The sequence below is a fragment of the Coregonus clupeaformis genome, chromosome 12, assembly GCF_020615455.1.
Source record: "Coregonus clupeaformis isolate EN_2021a chromosome 12, ASM2061545v1, whole genome shotgun sequence".
NCBI lineage: Eukaryota > Metazoa > Chordata > Actinopteri > Salmoniformes > Salmonidae > Coregonus > Coregonus clupeaformis.
Window position 1 is genome coordinate 47789144 of NC_059203.1, and position 26348 is coordinate 47815491.

General features: G+C 41.3%; 1 protein-coding gene across 1 annotated transcript; it reads right to left on the reverse strand.

Annotated features, from left to right (window-relative positions):
• Positions 1 to 1710: 1710 nt before the first annotated feature.
• gnb1b (guanine nucleotide binding protein (G protein), beta polypeptide 1b) lies at positions 1711 to 24090 on the reverse strand. Its single transcript, XM_041892766.1, has 11 exons — positions 23700 to 24090; positions 15574 to 15682; positions 8439 to 8477; positions 8227 to 8333; positions 7765 to 7828; positions 7420 to 7582; positions 7191 to 7257; positions 6836 to 7037; positions 4413 to 4629; positions 3549 to 3664; positions 1711 to 3433 (listed from the first exon to the last, which is right to left on the reverse strand). Exons 2-10 carry the CDS (start codon positions 15628 to 15630, stop codon positions 3558 to 3560), a joined length of 1023 nt encoding a protein of 340 aa, XP_041748700.1. The 5' UTR covers positions 15631 to 15682; positions 23700 to 24090; the 3' UTR covers positions 1711 to 3433; positions 3549 to 3557.
• Between the last annotated feature and the right edge of the window lie 2258 nt (positions 24091 to 26348).

Below are 26348 nucleotides of genomic sequence, written 5' to 3' on the forward strand. Positions count from 1 at the left end.
GCCATTCTGTTCGGATGTAAGCATTTCCATCAGTATGTCTATGGACGACAAGTCATTGTGGAATCCAACCACAAGCCCCTCGAGTCAATCATGAGGAAACTGTTAGCCGCAGCCCCGCCAAGGCTACAGAGAATGATTCTTCAACTACAAAAATATGACTTCACAATCACTCACCGTCCAGGCAAAGACATCCCTGTCGCAGACACACTCTCCAGGAAGTGTCTTACCTACAAGGACAGCAGCCTAAGTGAAGGCATGGACATGCAGGTGCACACTGTGTACAGCAACTTACCAGTTAGTGACACAAAACTGAAGGAAATCCGAGCAGAAACAGAAAAAGACAACTCACATAGCTGAGGAAAGTCATACAGTCAGGATGGCCTGAGGAGAGGAGAAAATGCCCTCAGAGCGTCTCAGAGTTCTGGAACCATCGTGACGAACTATCACAGATAAACATAATCATTTTCTAAGGAGAGAAAATCATCATTCCTACCAGTCTCAGAGAAGAGATTTTGACAAAGATCCATGTGGACACATGGGCATGGAAAAGTGCAAACAGAGAGCACGGGACATTTTGTTTTGGCCCGGAATCTGCAAACAAATAGAGGACATGGTTGGTAAATGCCCCATCTGTCTTGAATGACGCCCCTCAAACATCAAAGAGCCAATGTTACTTCACCGTATCCCAGACAGACCCTGGCAGGTCGTGGCAACCGATCTGTTCACCTGAAACAATGAGGACTACATTATAACAGTGGACTACTACAGCAGATACTTCGAACTCGACAAGCTTCACAGCACCACATCTGCGATACACAAGCTGAAAGCTAAAATATATTTTATGTTTGAGATTCTTCAAAGTAGCCACCCTTTGCCTTGATGACAGCTTTGCACACTCTTGGCATTCTCTCAACCAGCTTCATGAGGTAGTCACCTGGAATGCATTTCAATTAACAGGTGTGTCTTGTTAAAAGTTAATTTGCAGAATTTATTTCCTTCTTAATACGTTTGAGCCAATCAGTTGTGTTGTGACAAGGTAGGGGGGTATACAGAAGATAGCCCTATCTGGTAAAAGACCAAGTCCATATTATGGCAAGAACAGCTCAAATAAGCAAATAGGTAAATATATATCAATATAAATATAAATCAATATATTTTGATTTGTTTAACACTTTATTGGTTACTACATGATTCCATGTGTTACTTCATAGATTGTCTCCACTATCCTTCTACAATGTAGAAAATAGTAAAAATAAAGAAAAACCCTTGAATGAGTAGGTGTGTCCAAACTTTTGACTGGTACAGTATATATTTAATCCATTTCAGAATAAGGCTGTAACGTAACAAAATGTGGAAAAAGTCTAGGGTCTGAATACTTTCCGAAGGCACTGTGTATTTCATATTTCATATTCCTCGTGTTTCTTTCTATTAATACATTGTTCTTGATTATTGCATTGTTGGGTTTTGAGTTTGCAAGAAAGGCATTTCATGGTTCTTGTGCATGTGACATTGAATCTTGAAACATTGAAATGTAAAAACATGCTAATTAGGTAGCCTACTGTGCTACTAATTTGTTTTTTTTGGAATGTGCATGTTTTGTGTAGGGTTCTTTTATCTAATTATCTGCAAGGATAATTTCTGCACTCAGGCAATATAGTAAATGTACATATGGGAGAGAAAACATTTATATTAAAGTAGTCCGAGAATAAGTTAAGAGAACAGCTTTTTATTACATTTTCCAATAACAGTACATTTTCGTACAGTATCTATCTTGCATCCAGCTCGCTGTGGAACACCAACATACTGAAATAAAATACAAAAGGTGAAAAGAGTACAAGGATGCAGAGCTCTATCTTATCAATGTAAAGAGAAAAGGGAATCCATCTCAATTAAATTGCAATTAATTTTACTTGTGGCCACACACAAATACATCACATTTATTGTACATCATCGCAGAAAAAGAAAAGTGAAAAATGTGTCACAACTATTAAAGAAAGTGCTTCTGTATACAGTGAAAAAAAATGATCTGTCATTCAGATGCTTTTTGACTTATTATTTAAAAGACCAAGAAAGAAAATATTACAAAATGTTTTAGTATGGACAGAAATCTGAGAATGTGTTTTTGTTCCATTGGTTGTGAAATGTTTTAAGTGAGATTGTGATCTCTGTTGGGTGGTTCACACAATCATTCCTTTATGAATTATTATAAAAAGTGGCATTATAACTGGTAAGCATATTTCACAGAGTCTGCAGTCAATATGAAATCCATTCTTCACTTTTAATTATCTGGTGCATGGCCTTGCCAGTGGAAGTACATAAATGTATACAGAGTCTAGCCAAAAATAACTTGAATAAAGTTCAAATTATAGTTAACAGGTTACTATCCTTATGAAAAAGACAGACTGACTTGGGCCTTTGCACCTTGGAAAGCAATTCTACAGCATGCACGCCTAAACCCATGGCAGACCAAAGAAATATGACATTTCAGATCATTATTTTCAGACATTGATTTGTACATTTCATTCACAGAATAGCAAATGCAGTTCCAAGCACAGGAAGGGTCTGTCTTTTAGTCTGGTGAGGTCTCTCACTGAGAAGTGGACACAAAAAATCCCCCACCCATTTAACTAAATCCAGCCTTGCCCCAAAAATAACAGAACCCACCCTAAATCCCTATTCCCCACCCAAATACCAAAAGACTGAGTTAAGGGGTCAACTGAAATTAAGTTACTCGTACCCTTTTGCATTGGAATGAGCATTCATCACAATTTATAGCATGTGCTTGGTTAGTTAACAGTATTAGTTGAGAAGCACATTTAATTTTGTGTGTGCAAAAAAGCTGTGATTAAACAAACCGCTAGTATATAAATACATCATAGAAATATTCTGAAAGCTGCAAATGTAATCTGGTCAAGCTTTTGCTTTCATGCTTTCTTCATGTTATTTTGTCTCATCTTTCTTACATGATTAAATTGGATTAAAATGAAAAGCTTTAAATTTTAAACATATCTAAAACCACTGAGGAAACACGACAAACGAAAGCCATTGAATAAAACTAAAACCTTCAGAGAATAGAATTCTTCAACAACAAAAAACACACAAAAAAAGTTAAATATTTGTACAATTATGCTCCAACATTTGCTTTCAAGACACATACATTTGCATGGGATGATAGTGTTGTTTTCTCATTCAAGGTAACATAAAATGGTCCAAGAAGGAATGCACAAGTTTTGGATTTGATACCACAGGAAAACTTTTAAACTATGTGATAAACAATTGTGCTCTTCTTTGTGTAGGAAAGGCATTGGTTTCCCTTCGTTTTTTTGTGGTTTCCAAGTCAGTTTAAAACGGTGTTGAAGAAGATGCTGTGAAATTTTACATTCTCAAGTTGTTGTAATGGTCTTCCAGTCAACTTTGGAGTTCAAAATTACATCTGAAAAAGGAAAAAAAGGAAAGAAAGGGCAAAGAGTGAGTCAGGGTTGAACTATACTGAACAATGCACTGTATACAAGTAGCTAAGGCTGAGCAATACTAAAAAGGGAAAGCACCTTCAGGTTTCAATTCCAGATCTTCAGAAAACTGTCCCAAGATCCTGTTGCAACTGCCATGCCATCATCAGTGACTCCCAGGCAGCTAACACGATTGTCATGTCCAGCCAACACACCTAAAACAGCACCAGTGTTAATCAAAGGACTTTTTGTGAAAAAACAAACAAACATGTATGCACGCATGACTGTAAGTCGCTTTGGATAAAAGCGTCTGCTAAATGGCATATTATTATTGTGCTGGGGATCTACTAGGATGCTGGGAATTATGCAGTTTCATTATGTTGACATTATAGATACGTTAAAATGTGCTTGAAACATCAGTTTATTGTGGTAGCTAAGTTAGTTATTTTGAATAAAACATTTCCAGGACAGGCTGTGTTTGACTAATATGTGCACAAGATAAACGTTGAGACATGCATGCTTGGTGTGCAAAGAGAAGTCTCCGCAGGTGTCGCATTAGCTTTCAGAAATCAGCGTTTAAAACATTTCACCTGCAATTTTTGCTTCATTAGAGCGATCAGGGGCCTGCAACGGTTATATTTTCTTCACACCCCAAAACATTTTCTTCACGTTTTCATTAGATGACAATAAAAGTGCAACACTATTTGGCTAGCAGCCACACAAGTAAATTAGCTTAAAATGAAAGTTGCTTGAAGTTAATCTTACGACCGGAGAAAAAAACGACACCGGAGAAAAGTTTATGATTTGGAGTGAACTGTGACTGAAGCCGAGTACATTTTTAAATAAGAGGCCTTTTAGATCGGAGTTTACAAAATGCAGCAAAATATTTCCCCCCGCTTTTGTATGCATGAAAATATCCTGCGTTATTGCAACCTCTGCTTAGGAGTGTTATCAGTGACTCACCAGCACGGTCAGCTTTCAGTGTGTCCCACACGTTGCAATTGAAGTCGTCATATCCAGCCAGGAGGAGACGGCCACTCTTGGAGAAAGCAACAGAGGTGATTCCACAGATTATGTTGTCATGCGAGTAGCACATCAGCTCCTGGTCGGCACGAAGGTCAAAGAGTCTGCAGGTGGCATCATCAGAGCCCGTACAAAAGGCATTGCCATTGGGGAAGAACTGTAAAGCACAGATCAGATCACACAATAATTACTTACCGAGACTCTTAGACCTGGGAATTTCCAGGGACCTCACGATACGATAATCACGATACTTAGGTGCCGATACGATATGTATTGCATTTGTCACGATTCTATATGTATTGCGATTCAATACCGCGATTTTATTGTGATTTGATGTTCCAAACATAATGCTCACTATATGCCTGCAGCAGAGAGACAAGAGCATGAGAAAATGAGTTTTGATTAGTGATGGAAATAAGTGCTGAAAACATGTTCTCACTATTTAAAAAGATGATGAGAACAAGCTATAGGATGAAAAATAACAGAGTTTTGGCGCAGGCACAGCCGTCAAAGTATCGACATAATATCGTCCAAAATAATATTGCGATATGTAACTATCGATTTTTTCCACCATCACTAGAGACAACAGTAAAGGATATAATATAACTGACTATATTTACAGTGAGGGAAAAAAGTATTTGATCCCCTGCTGATTTTGTACGTTTGCCCACTGACAAAGAAATGATCAGTCTATAATTCTAATGGTAGGTTTATTTGAACAGTGAGAGAGAGAATAACAAAAAAATCCAGAAAGAACGCATGTCAAAAATGTTATAAATTGATTTGCATTTTAATGAGGGAAATAAGTATTTGACCCTTCTGCAAAACATGACTTAGTACTTGGTGGCAAAACCCTTGTTGGCAATCACAGAGGTCAGACGTTTCTTGTAGTTGGCCACCAGGTTTGCACACATCTCAGGAGGGATTTTGTCCCACTCCTCTTTGCAGATCTTCTCCAAGTCATTAAGGTTTTGAGGCCGACGTTTGGCAACTCGAACCTTCAGCTCCCTCCACAGATTTTCTATGGGATTAAGGTCTGGAGACTGGCTAGGCCACTCCAGGACCTTAATGTGCTTCTTCTTGAGCCACTCCTTTGTTGCCTTGGCCGTGTGTTTTGGGTCATTGTCAAGCTGGAATACCCATCCACGACCCATTTTCAATGCCCTGGCTGAGGGAAGGAGGTTCTCACCCAAGATTTGACAGTACATGGCCCCGTCCATCATCCCTTTGACGCGGTGAAGTTGTCCTGTCTCCTTAGCAGAAAAACACCCCCAAAGCATAATGTTTCCACCTCCAGTTTTGATGGTGGGGATGGTGTTCTTGGGGTCATAGGCAGCATTCCTCCTCCTCCAAACACGGTGAGAGTGAGTTGATGCCAAAGAGCTCGATTTTGGTCTTATCTGACCATAACACTTTCACCCAGTTCTCCTCTGAATCATTCAGATGTTCATTGGCAAACTTCAGACGGGCATGTATATGTGCTTTGTTGAGCACGGGGACCTTGCGGCCGCTGCAGGATTTCAGTCCTTCACGGCGTAGTGTGTTACCAATTGTTTTCTTGGTGACTATGGTCCCAGCTGCCTTGAGATCATTGACAAGATCCTCCCGTGTAGTTCTGGGCTGATTCCTCACCGTTCTCATGATCATTGCAACTCCACGAGGTGAGATCTTGCATGGAGCCCCAGGCCGAGGGAGATTGACAGTTCTTTTGTGTTTCTTCCATTTGCGAATAATCGCACAAACTGTTGTCACCTTCTCACCAAGCTGCTTGGCAATGGTCTTGTAGCCCATTCCAGCCTTGTGTAGGTCTACAATCTTGTCCCTGACATCCTTGGAGAGCTCTTTGGTCTTTGCCATGGTGGAGAGTTTGGAATCTGATTGATTGCTTTTGTGGACAGGTGTCTTTTTATACAGGTAACAAGCTGAGATTAGGAGCACTCCCTTTAAGAGTGTGCTCCTAATCTCAGCTCGTTACCTGTATAAAAGACAGCTGGGAGCCAGAAATCTTTCTGATTGAGAGGGGTTCAAATACTTATTTCCCTCATTAAAATGCAAATCAATTTATAACATTTTTGACATGCGGTTTTCTGGATTTTGTTGTTGTTATTCTGTCTCTCACTGTTCAAATAAACCTACCATTAAAATTATAGACTGATCATTTCTTTGTCAGTGGGCAAACGTACAAAATCAGCAGGGGATCAAATACTTTTTTCCCCTCACTGTAACTATAATAATTTGTATATCAAATATATTTTGAATCAAAGTGAAATGTATACATTTTGATTGAATGTAATTATGTAAAATACACTAATAGGCAATACATGTGCATAGATTTAAGTATTGATAAAGGATGCTGCCCTTACACATATGGCGTTGATGTCAGACTCATGCCCAGTGAAGGTCTGTCTGCACATGCCCTCTCTGACGTCCCAGAGCTTGGCGGAGGCATCACAAGCACCCGAGACAAATAGCCTTGTGTCGGGGGCCAAGGAGAGGCTCATGACATCACCGCTGTGCCCAGCAAACGTGGTTGTCTGCTGGCCAGTCTCAATATCCCAAAGCGCACTGTAAAAAACAACAACATCTAGTCAAACAAGAAGCATGAGCTCCTATCCGAATGCACATCTAAACCACTTTAGGAAAATGAACAGTGTTGTAGTATTGAAAATAGACAGAGCGCAGCGTTCCTACAGGAGGGGGAGTAATTCCTTTACTTACCAGGTGGTGTCTCCAGAGCTTGTAATAATCTGGTTGTCATCAACGAAGCGACAGCAGGACAGATAACCTGGAATTGAGAGATATCATTTGTGCATTACAAAAACAATCTTGAGAAATCCAGAAATTTTCCCACAGCAGTTTTTAAGTAGCAGAAAACAAAAGATAAGGATTTCATAGGAAAACAAATGGAAGAAAAACCCTGCCACCAAACAGAAAATGTAGTCTCTACCTGTGTGTCCAGCAAGCTCCCGGCTCACACGTACATTCCCCTCACGTGTCTTCAGGTTGTAGATGGAGCAGATGTTGTCCAGACCTCCACAGGCCACGTAGTTTCCTGAAGGTGCATATGAGCAGGTCATGACCCAGGAAGAGCGTAGAGGAATGGCATGGACCTGCAAGGAGGTGATCAAAAAACATGAAACCTATGCACACCTGAAGTAATAATCTCTTATAACAGGTGCGTAGGCGAATAAAAAACTGAAGTAGAATGGTTGAAGGGACTGAATTCAACGCCTATAATTGCAATGGAAATGTATAGTACAAAGCAATGAAAGGTGAACCACTGAAGTATGACCTTGTTCGTGGTATAGCTGTCCCAAATGATGAGTTTACCATCTTGGGAAGCACTGACCAAGAGCCTGTGAGAAAGAGTAGAAACATGTAAGGTCATGGAATAACAGTTTCCCTATAAGAAATAGAAAGTATACATTGTTTTTTTTCAAACAATAACTACATTCTGCATGAAATAGAATAGCAAACTAAAAGCAATTTATCAAGACTGCTTTTGCCTTGTAACTTGACAATAATAGCAACAACACATGCTTAGTCATAACACCCACTGATATATTTAACACTCTCCCACTAGGACTACTGTATATCATGTGGAATCATAGAATCACCAATTCATGCCAAGGGTCATACAAATAAATATATACCATACCAACTTTTACATTTGACAACGGGAGTCATTCAACTATTTGTCACTGCAAAAACTCATAGTTTGTGAAAGACACTATAAAAGTATACTTGGGTTTACCTGGAATCAGTGCCCCAATGCATGGCATAGATCTTAGCCAAATGTCCCCTCAGTGTCCGTCTTGTGCGCATCTGAATACGGCCAACAGGATCAATGTTAGCTGTGATCTGCAAAACACAAAAAGACTGTTACATAATGCCACCAATAGCAGATTGTGTTGAATGTTTTGAATATCCCTAGGTAAAAGAGCCCATATACAATTATTTTTTTACCTGTGATAGTGTGGCATCTGCACATGCTTTCCTGGCATCCTGAAAAAGTAGGACGATAATTAACCATCACACAAATGTAATTAATAAATAATAAGTTCAAGATCATGTAGCTTTGTTATGACACTGTTGAGACTATTATGAGAGCAAAATGGCCAATTGCAACAACTGCTTGCCACTAGATTATCGCTACCTGATGTCTCGTTAAACAATCAATACGTGATAAAATCATCCAATCTCAATTGCAACTATCATCCGGCACCGATTTACCACTCCATAACACAGATGCCGGGGTTATCTTTAAATCCTGATTGCAAGAGGATTTCGACCTCTGGTGGGTATTAATCGGAACATTTTAATCTTGCTTATTGAGCAGACGAAAATGCTGACCACACCGCCGGCGTTGCGTGCGCGAGCAAAATACATTTACACATACATGTTATTCAATCATTTCATCCAAACTGCTCTCGAGCGTCTGCATAGCCAGGCGCTAAAATAGAACTTGGTTCTATTTTTGATGCTTGACGCGCTGCAAGTCCCGCCTTTAGGAACATATACCCACCTGGGTGCTTGAAAGACTAATTGAGGTCCACACTCCAGTCCAGTTGGTGGTGGTAATGCACCTTAAAGTTGGTTGCCAACTGCCATATAAAGTTTATAAAAAAGAACAAAAAGGAAATATCACATTTACATACACTACCGTTCAAAAGTTTGGGGTCACTTAGAAATTTCCTTGTTTTCAAAAGAAAAGCAATTTTTTTGTCCATTAAAATAACATCAAATTGATCAGAAATACAGTGTAGACATCGTTAATGTTGTAAATGGCTATTGTAGCTGGGAACGGCTGATTTTTAATGGAATATCTACTTAGGCGTACAGAGGCCCATTATCAGCAACCATCAGTCCTGTGTTCCAATGGCACGTTGTGTTTGCTAATCCAAGTTTATCATTTTAAAAGACTAATTGATCATTAGAAAACACTTTTGCAATTATGTTAGCACAGCTGAAAACTGTTGTGCTGATTAAAGAAGCAATAAAACTGGCCTTCTTGAGACTAGTTGAGTATCTGGAAAATCAGCAATTGTGGGTTTGATTACAGGCTCAAAATGGCCAGAAACAAATAACTTTCTTCTGAAACAAGTCAGTCTATTCTTGTTCTGAAAAATGAAGGCTATTCCATGCGAGAAATTGCCAAGAAACTGAAGATCTCGTACAATGCTGTGTACTACTCCCTTCACAGAACAGCGCAAACTGGCTCTAACCAGAATAGAAAGAAGAGTGGGAGGCCCTGGTGCACAACTGAGCAAGAGGACAAATACATTAGTGTCTAGTTTGAGAAACAGACGCCTCACAGGTCCTCAACCGGCAGCTTCATTAAATAGTACCCGCAAAACACCAGACTCAATGTCAACAGTGAAGAGGCGACTCCGGGATGCTGACCACCTAGGCAGAGTTGCAAAGAAAAAGCCATATCTCAGACTGGACAATAAAAATAAAAGATTAAAGATGGGTAAAAGAACACTGGACAGAGGAAGATTTGAAAAAAGTGTTATGGACAGACGAATCGAAGTTTGAGGTGTTCAGATCACAGAGAAGAACATTTGTGAGACGCAGACCAAATGAAAAGATGCTGGAGGAGTGATGGCATCAAGCATGGTGGAGGCAATGTGATGGTCAGGGGGTGCTTTGGTGGTGGTAAAGTGGGAGATTTGTACAGGGTAAAAGGGATCTTGAAGAAGGAAGGCTATCACTCCATTTTGCAACGCCATGCCATACCCTGTGGATGGCACTTGATTGAAGCCAATTTCCTCCTACAACAGGACAATAACCCAAAGCACAGCTCCAAACTATGTAATAACTATTTAGGGAAGAAGCAGTCAGCTGGTATTCTGTCTATAATGGAGTGGCCAGCACAGTCACCGGATCTCAACCCTATTGAGCTGTTGTGAGCGCAGCTTGACCGTATGGTACGTAAAAAGTGCCCATCAAGCCAACCCAACTTGTTGGAGGTGCTTCAGGAAGCATGGGGTGAAATCTCTTCAGATTACCTCAACAAATTGACAACTAGAATGCCAAAGGTCTGCAAGGCTGTAATTGCTGCAAATGGAGGATTCTTTGACGAAAGAAAAGTTAAGGACAATTATTATTTCAATTAAAAATCATTATTTCTAACTTTGTCAATGACTACATTTCCTATTCATTTTGCTATATTTCCTATTCAAACTCATTTCATGTATGTTTTCATGCAAAGAAAAAGCCATCTCAGACTGGCCAATAAACAGAAAAGATTAAAAAGATGGGCAGTCTGAGATATGGCTTTTTCTTTGCAACTCTGCCTAGAAGGTCAGCATCCAGGAGTCGCCTCTTCACTGTTGACATTGAGACTGGTGTTTTGCGGGTACCGTTTAATGAAGCTGCCAGTTGAGGACCTGTGAGGCGTCTGTTTCTCAAACTAGACACTAATGTATTTGTCCTCTTGCTCAGTTGTGCACCGGGGCCTCCCACTCCTTTCTATTCTGGTTAGAGCCAGTTTGCGCTGTTCTGTGAAGGGAGTAGTACACAGCGTTGTATGAGTTCTTCAGTTTCTTGGCAATTTCTCGCATGGAATAGCCTTCATTTCTCAGAACAAGAATAGACTGACGAGTTTCCGAAGAAAGTCATTTGTTTCTGGCCATCTTGAGCCTGTAATCAAACCCACAATTGCTGATGCTCCAGATACTCAACTAGTCTCAAGAAGGCCAGTTTTATCGCTTCTTTAAATCAGCACAACAGTTTTCAGCTGTGCTAACATAACTGCAAACGTGTTTCCTAATGATCAATTAGCCTTTTAAAATTATAAACTTGGATTAGCAAACACAACGTGCCATTGGAACACAGGACTGATGGTTGCTGATAATGGGCCTCTGTACGCCTAAGTAGATATTCCATTAAAAATCAGCCATTTCCAGCTACAATAGCCATTTACAACATTAACAATGTCTACACTGTATTTCTGATCAATTTGATGTTATTTTAAATGGACAAACAAAATTGCTTTTCTTTCGAAAACAAGGACATTTCTAAGTGACCCCAAACTTTTGAACAGGTAGTGTAACTATTCAGACCCTTTATTCAGTACTTTATTGAAGCACCTTTGGCAGCGATTACAGCCTCAAGTCTTCTTGGGTATGACACTACAAGCTTGGCACACCTGTGTTTGGGTGTTTCTCCCATTCTTCTCTGCAGATCCTCTCAAGCTCTGTCAGGTTGGATGGGGAGCGTCGCTGCACAGCTATTTCCAGGTCTCTCCAGAGATGTTCGATCAGGTTCAAGTCCGGGCTCTGACATTGAGACTTGTCCCGAAGCCACTCCTGCATTGTCTTGGCTGTGTGCTTAGGGTCGTTGTCCTGTTGGAAGGTGAACATTCGCCCCAGTCTGAGGTCCTGAGCGTTCGGGAGCAGGTTTTCATCAAGGATCTCTATGTACTTTGCTCCGCTCATCTTTCCCTCGATCCTGACTAGTCTCCCAGTCCCTGCTGCTTAAAAACCTCCCCACAGCATGATACTACCACCACCATGCTTCACCGTAGGGATGGTGCCAGGTTTCCACCAGACGTGACACTTGATATTCAGGCCAAAGAGTTCAATCTTGGTTTCATCAGACCAGAGAATCTTGTTTCTCATGGTCTGAGAGTCTTTAGGTGCCTTTTGGCAAACTCCAAGCGGGCTGTCATGTGCCTTTTACTGAGGAGTGGCTTCCGTCTGGCCACTCTACCATAAAGGCCTGATTGGTGGAGTGCTGTAGAGATGGTTGTCCTTCTGGAAGGTTCTCCCATCTCCACAGAGGACCTCTGGAGCTCTGTCAGAGTGACCATCAGGTTCTTGGTCACCTCCCTGATCAAGGCCCTTCTCCCCCGATTGCTCAGTTTGGCCGGGCGGCCAGCTCTAGGAAGAGTCTTGGTGGTTCCAAACTTCTTCCATTTAAGAATGATGAAGGCCACTGTGTTCTTGGGGACCTTCAATGCTGCAGAAATGTTTTGGTACCCTTCGTCAGATCTGTGCCTCGACACAATCCTGTCTCGGAGCTCTACGGACAATTCCTTCAACCTCATGGCTTGGTTTTTGCTCTGACATGCACTGTCAACTGTGGGAGCTTATATAGACAGGTGTGCGCCTTTCCAAATCATGTCCAATTAATTGAATTTTCCACACGTGCACTCCAATCAAGTTGTAGAAACATCAAGGATGATCAGTGGAAACAGGATGCACCTGAGCTCAATTTCAAGTCTCATATCAAAGGGTCTGAATACTTATGTAAATAAGGCATCTGTTTTTTATTTTTAATACATTTTCAAAAAACCTGTCTTTGCTTTGTCATTATGGGGTATTGTGTGTAGATTGATGAGGGGTAAAACAATTGAATCAATTTTATAACAAGGCTGTAACGTAACAAAATGTGGAAAAAGTCAAGGGGTCTGAATACTTTATGAATGCACTGTATATCCCAGGACTAATTAGCCAGCAACAGCAAGCTAGCTTAATGATCATGAATGTTTCATGTGTTTCGACCTGTCCCCAAATACTTGGTTCAGAGTTAGTTCTGATATTTCAACCTGCGTGTCCTGATCGCATCTGGTGTGGATGGACAAAAATCAACATGAGTGCGTCGGCGCACAAGGACGCACGTGCCCAGTCTAGTCACATGTAAGGGTGATTTATCTATTTGACAATCATTCCGTACAACCGAAATAGTATTTCCTCATTTACCACAGCAAATCTACTATGGCAATGAGCCATACCCTACACATGTATGAATGGAAGACATGGTCTAGGATACATTTTTTCTTCTCCAATTTATGTAAACCATTAATGATTTTACTTGTCCTAATAAAACATGGTCAGTTCTTATCAAGAGGGGAAAATGAAACATTACTGAACTGTAGGCTACACATTTGAAACTAAATCGTGATTGTGTTTATTTACCCCCTTTTTTGATCTTGTCTCATCGCTGCAACTCCCCCAACGGGCTCGGGAGTCAAAGGTCGAGTCATGCGTCCTCCGAAACATGACCCGCCAAACCACGCTTCTTAACACCCGCCCTCTTAACCCGGAAGCCAGCCGCACCAATGTGTCGGAGGAAACACAGTTCACCTCACGACTGCAGGCGCCGGCCCGCCACAAGGTGTCACTAGAGCGTGACGAGCCAAGTAAACCCTCCCCTAACCCGGACGACGCTGGGCCAATTGTGCGCCGCCCTATGGGACTCCCGATCATGGCCGGATGTGATACAGCCCGTGATCGAACCCGGGTCTGTAGTGCCTTAGACCGCTGTGCCACTCGGGAGGCCCAGTTCTGTTGTATTTTTAATCAAATTGCGTTGTACACTAATAAAGTTTATTTAAAAGTTGCACAAATTATATTATAATTGATTTTTTTGTGTGGTTAGACTAGTAGTTAAGAGTAATATTTTATATGTTGTGTGGATAGCGGAGATGTATTTATTTGTAGAATATGAACGCTCAATAGTGAACCATTATATTTTCTTACAGGACTACAAGGCCAGTAGGCCTGCTGTAGCATATTGTACTTTATTGAAGAAGCAATGTCTTAATTGGAAAGAAATGTGGTAGGGATTTCTTATTATTTGGATGTCGTTATTTTTTAAAAACTTTCTACCAATTTTTCTCCCCAATTTCATGATATCCAATCGGTAGTTACAGTCTTGTCCCATCGCAGCAACTCTCGTACGGACTCGGGAGAGGCGAAGGTCGAGAGCCATGCGTCCTCCAAAACACGACCCTGCCAAGCCGCACTGCTTCTTGACACACTGCTCGCTTAACCCGGAAGCCAGCCGCACCAATGTGTCGGAGGAAACACCGTACAACTGGCGACCGAAGTCAGCTTGCAGGCGCCCGGCCGCCACAAGGAGTCGATAGAGCGCGATGAGACAAGGAAATCCTGGCCGGCCAAACCCTCCCCTAACCCGGACGACGCTGGGCCAATTGTGCGCCACCTCATGGGTCTCCCGGTCACAGCCAGCTGTGACACAGCCTGCTATCAGTTTATTCCAAGTAATAATTTAAGACTACAAAAATCTATAGGACAAGTAGTCTGAATCTAATACAGTCATCAAGGCAGGACCCACTAATTTTATTCATACTGACAAATAAGAAATGCCACATTATCCCTGTCAATAGTTGGAGTAGGATGATTGCAGAGCACACTGCCTCAGACTGTCAGGATCATCATTTTCTAGCTCAAACTATACTGAACAAAAATATAAAATGCAAAATATAAAATGGTTTATTTGATTGATTTGTTGTTTCTTTATGGGTGTTGTTTCTTTTGTTTAAGTACATTACTAAACGTCCCCCGAGGGCTAACCTTGAGATCTGGTTGTTGTCTGGTTATTTTAGTTCATTACACCCCACATTTCTTCCCCCTTCATCTAGTTTACCTTGTGTGCGCAGGCCCAGGCATTTACCTCTCCTCCTCAGACGAACTACACCCGAGGGGAGAACGGAACAGTCCCACAACTACATTATTTTGCAATAGCGTAGGCCTAATATGACATTTATTTAGACTGCCGTTAGAATGTTGACGTCAAGAAGACTTGTCAATGGCTTAAGTACGGCGGTATCGAGGCCAGGCTTTTCTAGTGTTAAGGAAATAGACGTCTGGCTCAACTAGAAGCCTGTCTCTAATAAGCACCGGTTGTGTTCAGTGATTGACGCAAGTAAAACGCCCGGGCTATTAATTGAAGTTTTACGGTATGTCATAGTCTTGCATTTATCTTTAATATTTCGATTTCGTTGTTCCTTATAGGATGTTATTTCATTGGGGCGGGAGTAGTGAACGCAGACAATTACTATTTCCCATGCCATATCCACTCTAGTATTAAGCCGGCTTGACACCGTAACGGCATCAGAACAGCTGGCCTACCATTTTTATTCTGATGTTTTTTCGTTGCAATCAAGCTTAGTTTAGCCCGCAGCTGCATGTAATCTCCCGTTAGTAGAGTTTTAAGAAATCCTGCAGGAGCAGGTTAAGTTCTGTGTGTTCATTGCAATCGAGCCAATAGTGCTGAAATACACCATTTCAGTACGTTTTGAACAATTGCTCCTGCCCCATTGATGGTAGATGGAGGGATTAACACTCACTCTGATCTGGTTTTTGAGCTGCTCAGCCTCCTGGCGTAACTGGTCCAGTTCACTCATTTTCCCCTGCTAGTATGTCTACCTCGCTCCAGCTGCCGGGACACTTGTTGATCTGAAAGAGGAAGGAAAAAAGAGTCGCAGTCTCAGAAAACAACTGACATCCCTCAGACATTATTTATGGTACTAAACAATGAACAATAAGTATATGACAAATCATGAATAAAAATAGCCTGGCTTGGAAAATGTGTAATCAACTGTCAATATCATGTTGACCATCTCCTCCCCTCATTGTACTGTAAAAGCACATTTGAAATGGCCCAATTCAGACAACCAAAGCTAGATGTCCTTATGTTACAAAATAACCTTTTCCAGAAAACATCATATGATACATTGAATCACCCGTCCATCAAGGATAGGGTAAATTTTAATAAAGCAGTGTGGCTCTTCAATTAACAGGCTAATTACACATAATCGATTTGTCGATGGACTTTATTGTCCTCTTCAAAGAACTCTGACAGAAAACTGATTTTCGGGAAGTAGTAGCCACTTTCCCGCCACAGGGAAACGTATTGTGTAGTCATTAGGCTACATGACAACTATTGTGTAATAGATAGAAGTGCATCAGTGCTGACACTGTTGCTTTGGCTAGTGCAGGCCCACACTCCCATAGCCTCCATTACAGTCCTTCTGTTGGCTTGGCCAGTGCAGCAGGCCCATACACTCAGAGCGCCTTTCTTGCCCCCTGCCCTCACACCACCGTGCTACTGACTCGGTCCCATCTTCTCACCTCAATGTTAGTGACATAATCCTGAGACACTTTATTTAGCCTCTCTAGCAAAATCCTGTAAAGACATGACTGGACAATGATCCGAAAAGTAGCTGTTATCCTGCTGACCCCAATCCACTGGATGCTCACTGGTTTAGCCAATGGTGCCAACTGCCAAGTGTTCAAAACCTCATTTATATGGATACAGGCTGATCTGATCACACTCTTCAGGGCAACCTTAACACACAATTTACCCAAAATAGTAGCCTAAAGTGTTGATCTTCCTATTAGTCAAGTAATTCCAAACATGGCCATAGGAAACACATAGGCCGCCTAGGTCATTTTCAAGAACCGCTAAAGTCTTCGCTGAATAATAGCATTACACATGTAAAATAAAATAAATGCCACTGATGCCTACTATCTAACCAATGAATTATAGGGAAATACTGCACCAAGATAAAGCCTACCAAATAACTCCTAGTACACCAACATGACTATCAGATTACATAAGTAACATTTCCCCCCTAATTCGGATAACATTTAAGAGAGAAAAAAAAGCAAGCTGTAAATTACGTGAATGGAGAGATGATCCACACACCTGCATTGTGAAAGGTAACAGTAATGCAGGAAACAGTCTAGACCTCACATTCCCATAAGATTGGATTAGCCTATTTGGAAATGAATGAAAACATTGAATTAAAAGATAAGAACTAAAATCAAAATCACAGTGAAGCTAGCTCGCCTGCTCTTGGTCTTCGCTGATGATGCGAGTGTGTGTTCAGTCTTCGGTCTGTTACGCGTAACATATCCTAGCCTATTCATTGATGATCGGCTTTACTGAAGTTGCGAGACACTGCAAGCCAAGAAATTGCAAAGATACAGCATTCCAATAGATAGACCTAGTGCACGGTTCTGACTCAGCCTGCCTGGTGGCCAACCTGCCTATAATGTGTCCCTCCCCTCTCTTTCAGTCCCTCGAGTGTTCGTGTTCTCGGCAGTATGGAAACTAATCAGTCTCCTCCGTTCCAAAAGTACTGAATCTTAGGAGTCGATTCCTAAAGGAAGATGTGTTTTCTTTCTACTAAATGTCTTGGTAAGTCACGTTATTTAACTAACTTTAAAGTACTTTTTTAGGAGAGCGTGGTCTGTGCACAGGCAGCTCAAGATTATTTGATTGACAGTTCTGGTCGCCTAGTGATGGACGTTAGTCCCGCTTCAGAAGTGGCATTCCTTTACAGACAAGTAAAATGCCTGTTCAGTGGCGCTTTGAAACTACCTCCAGAGAAGGTTTTGTTTCTGCATTTAAAAAGCAGTAGTGTACCCTTAGACAAACAAACATGCCGTAACCGAGGCGCTTTCAAGGGTATATGACTACGGTAGATATAACTTAATTGCCCAGCCCTAGGGGTTATATGTACGCAATAGGACCATTATTCTACATTTTGAATTGATGTGGATCATTCCCCCCCCCCCCATTTTTTTTTTTAAACAATCATTTTAACGGAAAACCGATAAAGAAATATGCAGTTTAAACATTAAGCAAAATGTGTCTCATCCCTAAGAACTATAATAAAAACAGTTTCATTTTAGCCAGTTCTTCCTCCTAGCTAACCCCATCACCTTACGTCATGTACAGTTTTTCACTCAGTACGGTCCCCAAGAATTTGAGTGCTAGACTGAGGATGTTCTCTAAACTTATCACCTGATCCTCGAAGGTCCTCTCCGATTGGCTAGCCCTCATATCTAGCTAGTCATTGCACATTCATCTTCTAGTCTTGCTGATAAATGTATCACTGTTAAAGTAAGGCCGGGACGATACCAGTATCGCAATGCTCGTTAGTATCATGGCAAGGAAACAAAACACGAAGCGGATTTAACTTCTTTAGGAACACAGCCCAAAATGTTGGAAACAAACATGTTGTCATCCAGAGTCACATGTATTTATTTTCTAAGCTAAAGCACACAATATTTTACATACAGCAGATTTTTTAAATGACCAAAGAGTTGAATCTGCTTCGGGTTTTCATTTTTGTCATGGGAAAAAATATTGCGATACTGGTATCATCACATCCCTATGTTAAAGGCAGACTCAGCGATATGACATTACCACGAGGACCACCGCAGATAGATATTGAGATGAGCGAGATGCAAGACGTCGTACTCACACAGTATGTGCGTGGGTTCACTTCACACTGTTAGAGCGTGGTAGCCAGGGCCCCAAAACAGTGGAGAAGTTGAGCCTTGTGCTTCAACACTCTTAGTTGTTGCATAAATATGCTGTTTACTTTCTGCATCTACGTCATATCGCCAAGTCTACCTTTAAGTCCTTGACTACTTCCCTCCACATCCTTCCTAGAGACATCGAGGAAGAAATTGTGTATTGAATGAACCTTAACATGAGAAGAGTGACTAACATCATGAATCAGGAGGGAGACACTAGGCCTAGACCTATAATTCAGTGTAAAGCACTAATTATTGTTGTATCAGAATGTGGGACGTAGAATGTCACCACTAATCATGGCAGAGATAAAATGTAATTAAAATCTGCACTGGCATTTGTCCAAAGACCTCATTCATTGAGCTTGATGTTAAAGCCTGGTTTTAAGTTACTTTGAGTCAATTTAAGCACACAATTCAGAAGCTGCTCAAGCCTAAATGTAGGACAGTCACACTTCTTCCCTGCACTACCTCAGGGTAAGAAAACAATGAACAAATTCTAAAATGTGGGTGAACTAGATGCTCTTGGAGTCTGTCCATTAGCCCTAACTGTAAGGAGTTTCTCTGCCCCCCATCATGTCTTCATGCGCCTGATCAGGGTCAGCTGACTGCATGATAAACAGGGAGTTGTGGCAAATAGCCTGGAGTTGTGGCTTACTGATTGCTCTGAGGTCTCTTGAGGGCAGCCGGAGTCTGCTGCTCCCCATAATAGCAGCAGTTCCAATGGGGTTTGGGCATTATAACAACAACCAACGTGTTGTGACAAAAAATCTCATGAGAACAGAATCTTGAACATAGCATTTCTGCTCCCTAGAATTCACGTTTCTTTCGACCATAAATGTTTTCATCATGTGTTTGTTTCCATGCAGGCAGACAATACATTCACCTTTCAGAGCAGAATCTCACCGTCACTAGCCGGCTACCACCCGGTACTCTATCCTGCACCTTAGAGACTGCTGTCCTATGTACATAGTCACTGAACACTGGTCAGTTTAATAATATTTACATCTATATACTGTATTCTAAGGTTAGGCAGTTCCATATTTTCATATCGTCATAACATCCTCTCATCCCGGGATGTACTGTATTACCGGCTTAGTACACAAGGGGGCACCAAATAACTTTTTTAAAGCCCATTGGGCGTCCATTACGAGAATGCTAACATAATTAGCACAAGTAATTTCCATGGAAGCTGCTAGCTAAATATGCTAACAAACGAAAATAAACTTATTGCGAAGAAAGGCTATCCAGCTCAAAGTTATACATACAGTGCATTCGGAAAGTATTCAGACCCCTTGACTTTTTACACATTTTGTTACGTTACAGCCTTATTCTAAAATTGATTAAATTTATTTTTCTCCTCATCAAGCTACACACAATACCCCATAATGACAAAGCAAAAACAGGTTTAGAAATGTTTGCCAATTTATTAAAATATAAAAAACGGAAATGTCACATTTACATAAGTATTCAGATCCTTTACTCAGTACTTTGTTGTAGCACCTTTGGCAGAGATTACAGCCTTGAGTCTTCTTGGGTATGAAGCTACAAGCTTGGCACACCTGTATTTGGGGAGTTTCTCCCATTCCTCTCTGCAGATCCTCTCAAGCTCTGTCAGGTTGGATGGGGAGCGTCGCTGCACAGCTATTTTCAGGTCTCTCCAGAGATGTTCGATCGGGTTCAAGTCCGGGCTCTGGCTGGGCCACTCAAGGAAAATACGCTCTTTTGTTTCTTTTTTTGCATATTTTCAGTGTGGAACCTGTCTATGTTTAGGGGGGTTATAGCCTAGGCTAACCAATTCTAAATGTATTCTAAGCAGCTTAAGCTGATAATAGACGGGATGCAATTATTCCTAGTTACATGTACATATCTTACTCAACCACAGGAGGCTGCTGAGGGGAGGACGGCTCATAATAATGGCCGGAACAGAGTAAATGGAATGGCATCCAACCCATGGAAACCATGTGTTTGATGTATTTGATACCATTCCACTAATTCCGCTCCAGCCATTACCATAAGCCCGTCCTCCCCAATTAAGATGCCACCAACCTCCTGTGAGCTCAACTACCTCATACCCCTGCACATCCAATCGGTACTAGTACCTTGTGTATATAGGCAAGTTATCGTACATTGTGTATTTATTATTACCCGTTTTACTTTATTATTTCTCTATTTTATTCCTCTCTGCATTGTTTGAAAGGGCCATTTCATTGTTACTCTACACCTGTTTTTTTACAAAGCACGTGACATAAAATTTGATTTGAATTTGTGATAAAACCGTCATCATTTGGCAAGGAATGTAGCTTGTGTATCCCATCAGTTAGATATGTTTTTATAGGCATTTAATCCTGTAGGCCTAACCGGAGCTTGTGTGTGCACTCAGCACGTGTGTGGAGGGAGCGGTCCGAACGCAATTGAAAAAATGACACAGAGGGGAATGGAATTTAGAGAGAAGAACTGTGAAGCTTGGCTTGGTTTCTTTTTTGTTGTGCACATGTCCAAATGGAACACGAGAATCAAAGCAAATTAATGTTGTCATCAAGACAAAATGTCACTTGACAGTTTGGGCAGCCACAAAGCACATTCCACCAAATAGTTTTACACTATTTTATATTTTTTAAATCTCTGGTTAAAGATAGAGCTGATGTCCGTTCGAGTACTCATACCCATCCCTAGTTTGTATTGCCTTTTATCAAGTAAAAACATTCAAGTAATTGCATAATAAAGCACTAAAAAGAGCACAAACGTAGGCCTATACCAAACCAGCACTATCACTGACCAAGCCTGTAATCCTAAAAGCTCAAATCCAGACAGTACATATTTAATCCCATCTATGCCCATTAACAAGAAAACAGCTGGCAACAACCAACACAGAGGTCAGGAATCGGTTTTCCACTCAGAAAAAAAGCATGTATGATTAGTCTCTTCCACACAACATACTTACATGATTGTTATCGAATATGTCCTTTTATCAAAATTAACTAATGCTTAAACAAACACATCTGGGATGAGAAGGGTGGTGGGGGGTTTAATTCATACCTTCTGTCATGCAAAAATTATTATCTGGATTAAATACATGTAATTGGGTGTATCATAGAAAAAACACCCTGCGGTAAAGTTCACCCTGGCATTGCAGACCATTTGTGCACATTCACAAGACACCAGGCCATCAGTGGCAACTGAAAACCTGCCTTACAAACAGTTTTTTGTGCAAATATTAATCATGGAACACTCCTGTTCTGATGTCATTTGACTGCACAGGGACACATTGTTGTGGTCAAATATAGAGGTAGGACGATTTGCTTGCATTGCAAGAGCACCACTTGCATCCAATTTGAATGTCACCTGCGAATAACCTGATGAAGCACTCTGTTGTTAATCAGATGAGGCTACCTTATTTGTTTGAACAACTACTACTCTGTTGATACAATGTTGCAAATGCAAGAACTCCTCTGCTCTTCTCTATAAACATGGGTTTGGTTCCACTGTATACTTCCAGATTTATTATGTCATTTATATTGAATGATTTTTTTGTTGTTGCTGGATTGAAAGTTGATGTAAAATAAGTTAGGGTAGCTACCACAGTAACACTGACCACCTCTGAAGCCTCAACCGATGGCATGCTAATATCTTGCATCGATGGAAACCTGTGAGACAGCAAACGCCATCTTGTTCGCTGCCGCTTGATGTAGGCCTACTAGGGTTGAAGAATCAAATCTAGCTAACTACCAATGAAGATGGATTTAGTTTAATCGTATGTTACATGTGAAAATAATTTGAAATCTCAATATTTTAATACAACATGCGAAGAGGCCCAGAGATGTAGATCTGGATTTCCATAATTACCTGAATGTACATCTTAACGATGTTTTACCAAACCCTGCTCAACAGCAGTGACCTCAATACTACTAACGCGTTAGCTAGCCAGCAGCCACACTTCACTAGCCAACTAGCTAGCTACAGTATCCAACAAGGGACGTTTTGAGGAGGGTGCGCTGTGGATTATCAGAAAGAGGGGGCATACAAGAATCAAACAGAAAAGACCCCGCAAAATGTAATATAGAATGCTGGAACAGTCGCCCCCGTGTTGGACGTGTGCTACTCCAGCACCTAAAAGGAGTTAGCGAGTGTTGCCGGCCAAGAAAATCCAATTACCTTGTTAGCTAGTAGCCGTGTCGTTAAAGCCAGCAGTAGCCATTTAATTTGATTAAGATGTACACCACAAGGGCCAACAAAAACAATTGTGCTACCGTTAAGGTGGGGTATAAATGGCACAAATTGATTTTGTCAACTAGCAGCTAGTGTTATAACAGCCATCTAGCTAGCTAACGTTAATTAACTGTATAGCTAGCTAGCTAACGTTCTGTGTGGGTTGCCAAATCAAATGTAATGTCGAAAAAGTGGTCATACTTTACCAAAAGGGGATACCTAACAATGCCTCAATTTATTTGAACACAGACCATAAAAATGATCGGGGCCCAATATAAATAACTAGCTAGCCTGACTAACTGACAACTCAGATTCCAAATTAACGTTAGCTACCTAGTGCTTGCATTTAGGCCATGGTCGTCATCTCAAATATGTTAGCCGGCTAACAAGTAACTGCGTTTAATAAACAATGAAATATGGTTCTTTCGAAATTTAGTTTAAGTTAATTTTAGGGATAAGAAAGCACGACTAATATGTTTAATGGAAATGAAGCTAGCTGGGCAACACTGTTGTAGGTAGATATAGGTGTAGTTAACTGATTGAATACCTATGCTAGCTAAATTAGCTGGTTAAAGACTTGTCCAAGTGTTTGCTGTCAGGAACGTTAGTTAGCTACCATGTCCGTTTCTCATGGGTCCAACACGTCCCCTGGCCCTGCAAAGAACTCAGGCTGGAAAATATAGGTAGGCTACTGTACAGTCATTGTAGCTAAATACATACTGTAACATAGCTAACGGTATGGCGGTCTTTCAATGCACGTTCTGAAATTGTGATCCGTAACGTAGCTAGTTAGCACGGTCAGCTGGAAAGCACGCAGAGCTCTCTCGGCTAACGCTCGTTAGCCAACGACCCCACCACCGGGCAGCAGGCTAATCTAACAAATCGGCCAATAATCCCACTATGTATTTTTGCATTACAACATTGCACAATCCCTTACCTTTTTCTCAGTTGGTTTTGGCTTTTTTTTATTTGGCATTGACTGGAAAAGGTAGCTAACGGTGTACACCTCCAATCCACGCATCAACTAACACCCGTGAACCGCTAGTTTGCAAATCCAAATCCGAGTTTTTTCAACAACCTGGACCAACCCGGGAAAACAATTACTCCACTCCCTGCTGATGACGGGACACAGATCAGTCACAAGTACAGGTAATCTCAATAATCGGTTTCCACAACTGTCTTTGACCGATTTATATTTCATTTAGAAGCCACTTCCCCTTAGTCGTAGTCTATGATACAAGCCTGTTTGGCCGCCCTTTCTTAGTAGTCACTCTCTTCTTCACCCTGCCACCGAACGGCGAGATGGGCGCGGTAACCCTGCAAACAGCTATGGGAAACCCCACGCTCTGCAGCAGCGGTCGCATACGCACAAAATGAAATTGGGCATTCGTTTAGAAAAATACTGTAGGCCTAGTAATCAATGCAAAATATCAAATGAATTGTCGAATACATTGATAATTCATCTTGGCATATTATGTGTTTACAGTAGTTGATAAAAAAAAATTAATTCTATACTACAGCTGCATATGTCTTTTACAGGAAATTATGTTTTGACTCAAACAAATATAAGGATCAAGTTGGCTGCACCAGTGTTTTTTTTTTTTTTTTTTTTTGGGGGGGTCTGTCTGTCTATATGTGTGTGTGTGTGTGTGTGTGCCCCAATGAATCTGTGAAGAATTGCAAAGATTTTTGGTTAACTAATATGAACAAATCAACCAACTCTGGCCTTGTGGTTAGACTGACCTCCCTGAGAATGGAAGGTTTGGAGTTCGATCCGTTGCCGAGTCATACTAAAAATGGGACCTGATGTGTTTCTGTTTGGCACTCAGCATTAATGAGATAGACTGGGGGTACAGCCCTGCAATAAATTAGGTCTTGTCCAATGGGTGTACTTGTACATCAAGCTGCCTCACGCTACAGAAACAGGAGATAGGCTCATAATGCAGCCATTTAATTCGGTTCAGTATTATATTTTTTTCTGTATTGGAAAACAGAAAATATGATTATAAATACGGTAACCCTTATAATACCAGAATTTCTGGGGGGAAAGTGTTCCTATGTTCTTTTTAGGATAGAGGGAGAGTGGCCTGCTCATAAATAAATAAAAAAAGAAGAAAATAAAGATAGTAGAGCACAGACTTCATAAAAAGTGTTCTAGACCTGTAAAAAAATAATTCTGCCAAAGGATCCATGAGCCTAAGGCTTTTTTTTATTGGTGATGACTGTAAACCCACATGCACTGGTAGCAATTTCTAAATGTTCCCTATGGAGCTTCTTTGGTTGAATTGAACTCCTCTGCACTATTAGAAATAACCTTTGGCTCTTAAGGCTGTACTAAAGAGATTCACTTGGGACTGCACAGCACCTGCTGAAAATAAAGCAGGTGAGAGCTAATGGTCTCAGAGCAGCTCAGTCTCGGAGCAGCTGATGTCACTGTGTAAACCAACTGCATTTGATGGTTAACAACATATTTAGATACAGTGCATTCGGAAAGTATTCAGACCCCTTGACTTTTTCCACATTTTGTTATGTTACAGCCTTATTCTGAAATGTATTACATTATTTTTTCCCTTATCAATCTACACACAATATCCCATAATGACAAAGGGAAAAACAGGTTTTAAATTTTTTTTTGCAAATGTATTCAAAATAAAAAACAGAAATACCTTATTTACATAGGTATTCAGACCCTTTGCTATGAGACTCGCAATTGTGCTCAGGTGCATCCTGTTTCCATTGATCATCCTTGAGATGTTTCTAAAACTTGATTGGAGTCCACCTGTGGTAAATTCAATTGATTTGACATGATTTGGAAAGGCACACACATCTATATAAGCTCCCACAGTTGACAGTGCATGTCAGAGCAAAAACCAAGCCATGAGGTCGAAGGAATTGTCCGTAGAGCCCCGAGACAGGATTGTGTCGAGGCACAGATCTGGGGAAGGGTACCAAAAAATGTCTGCAGCATTGAAGGTCCCCAAGAACACAGTGGCCTCCATCATTCTTAAATGGAACAAGTTTGGAACCACCAAGACTCTTCCTAGAGCTGGCCGCCCGGCCAAACTGAGTAATCGGGGGAGAAGGGCCTTGGTCAGGGAGGTGACCAAGAACCCGATGGTCACTCTGACAGAGCTCCAGAGTTCCTCTGTGGAGATGGGAGAACCTTCCAGAAGGATAACCATCTCTGCAGCACTCCACCAATCAGGCCTTTATGGTAGAGTGGCCAGACGGAAGCCACTCCTCAGTAAAATGTACAGCCCGCTTGGAGTTTGCCAAAAGGCACCTAAAGGACCCTCAGACCATGAGAAACAAGATTCTCTGGTCTGATGAAACCAAGATTGAACTCTTTGGCCTGAATACCAAGCGTCACGTCTGGAGGAAACCTGGCACCATCCCTACGGTGAAGCATGGTGGTGGCAGTATCATGCTGTGGAAGCCACTCCTCAGTAAAAGGCACAGCCCGCTTGAAGTTTGCCAAAAGGCACCTAAAGGACTCTCACAAGTACAGAGAGATCCTTGATGAAAACCTGCTCCAGAGTGCTCAGGACCTCAGACTGTGGCGAAGGTTCACCTTCCAACAGGACAA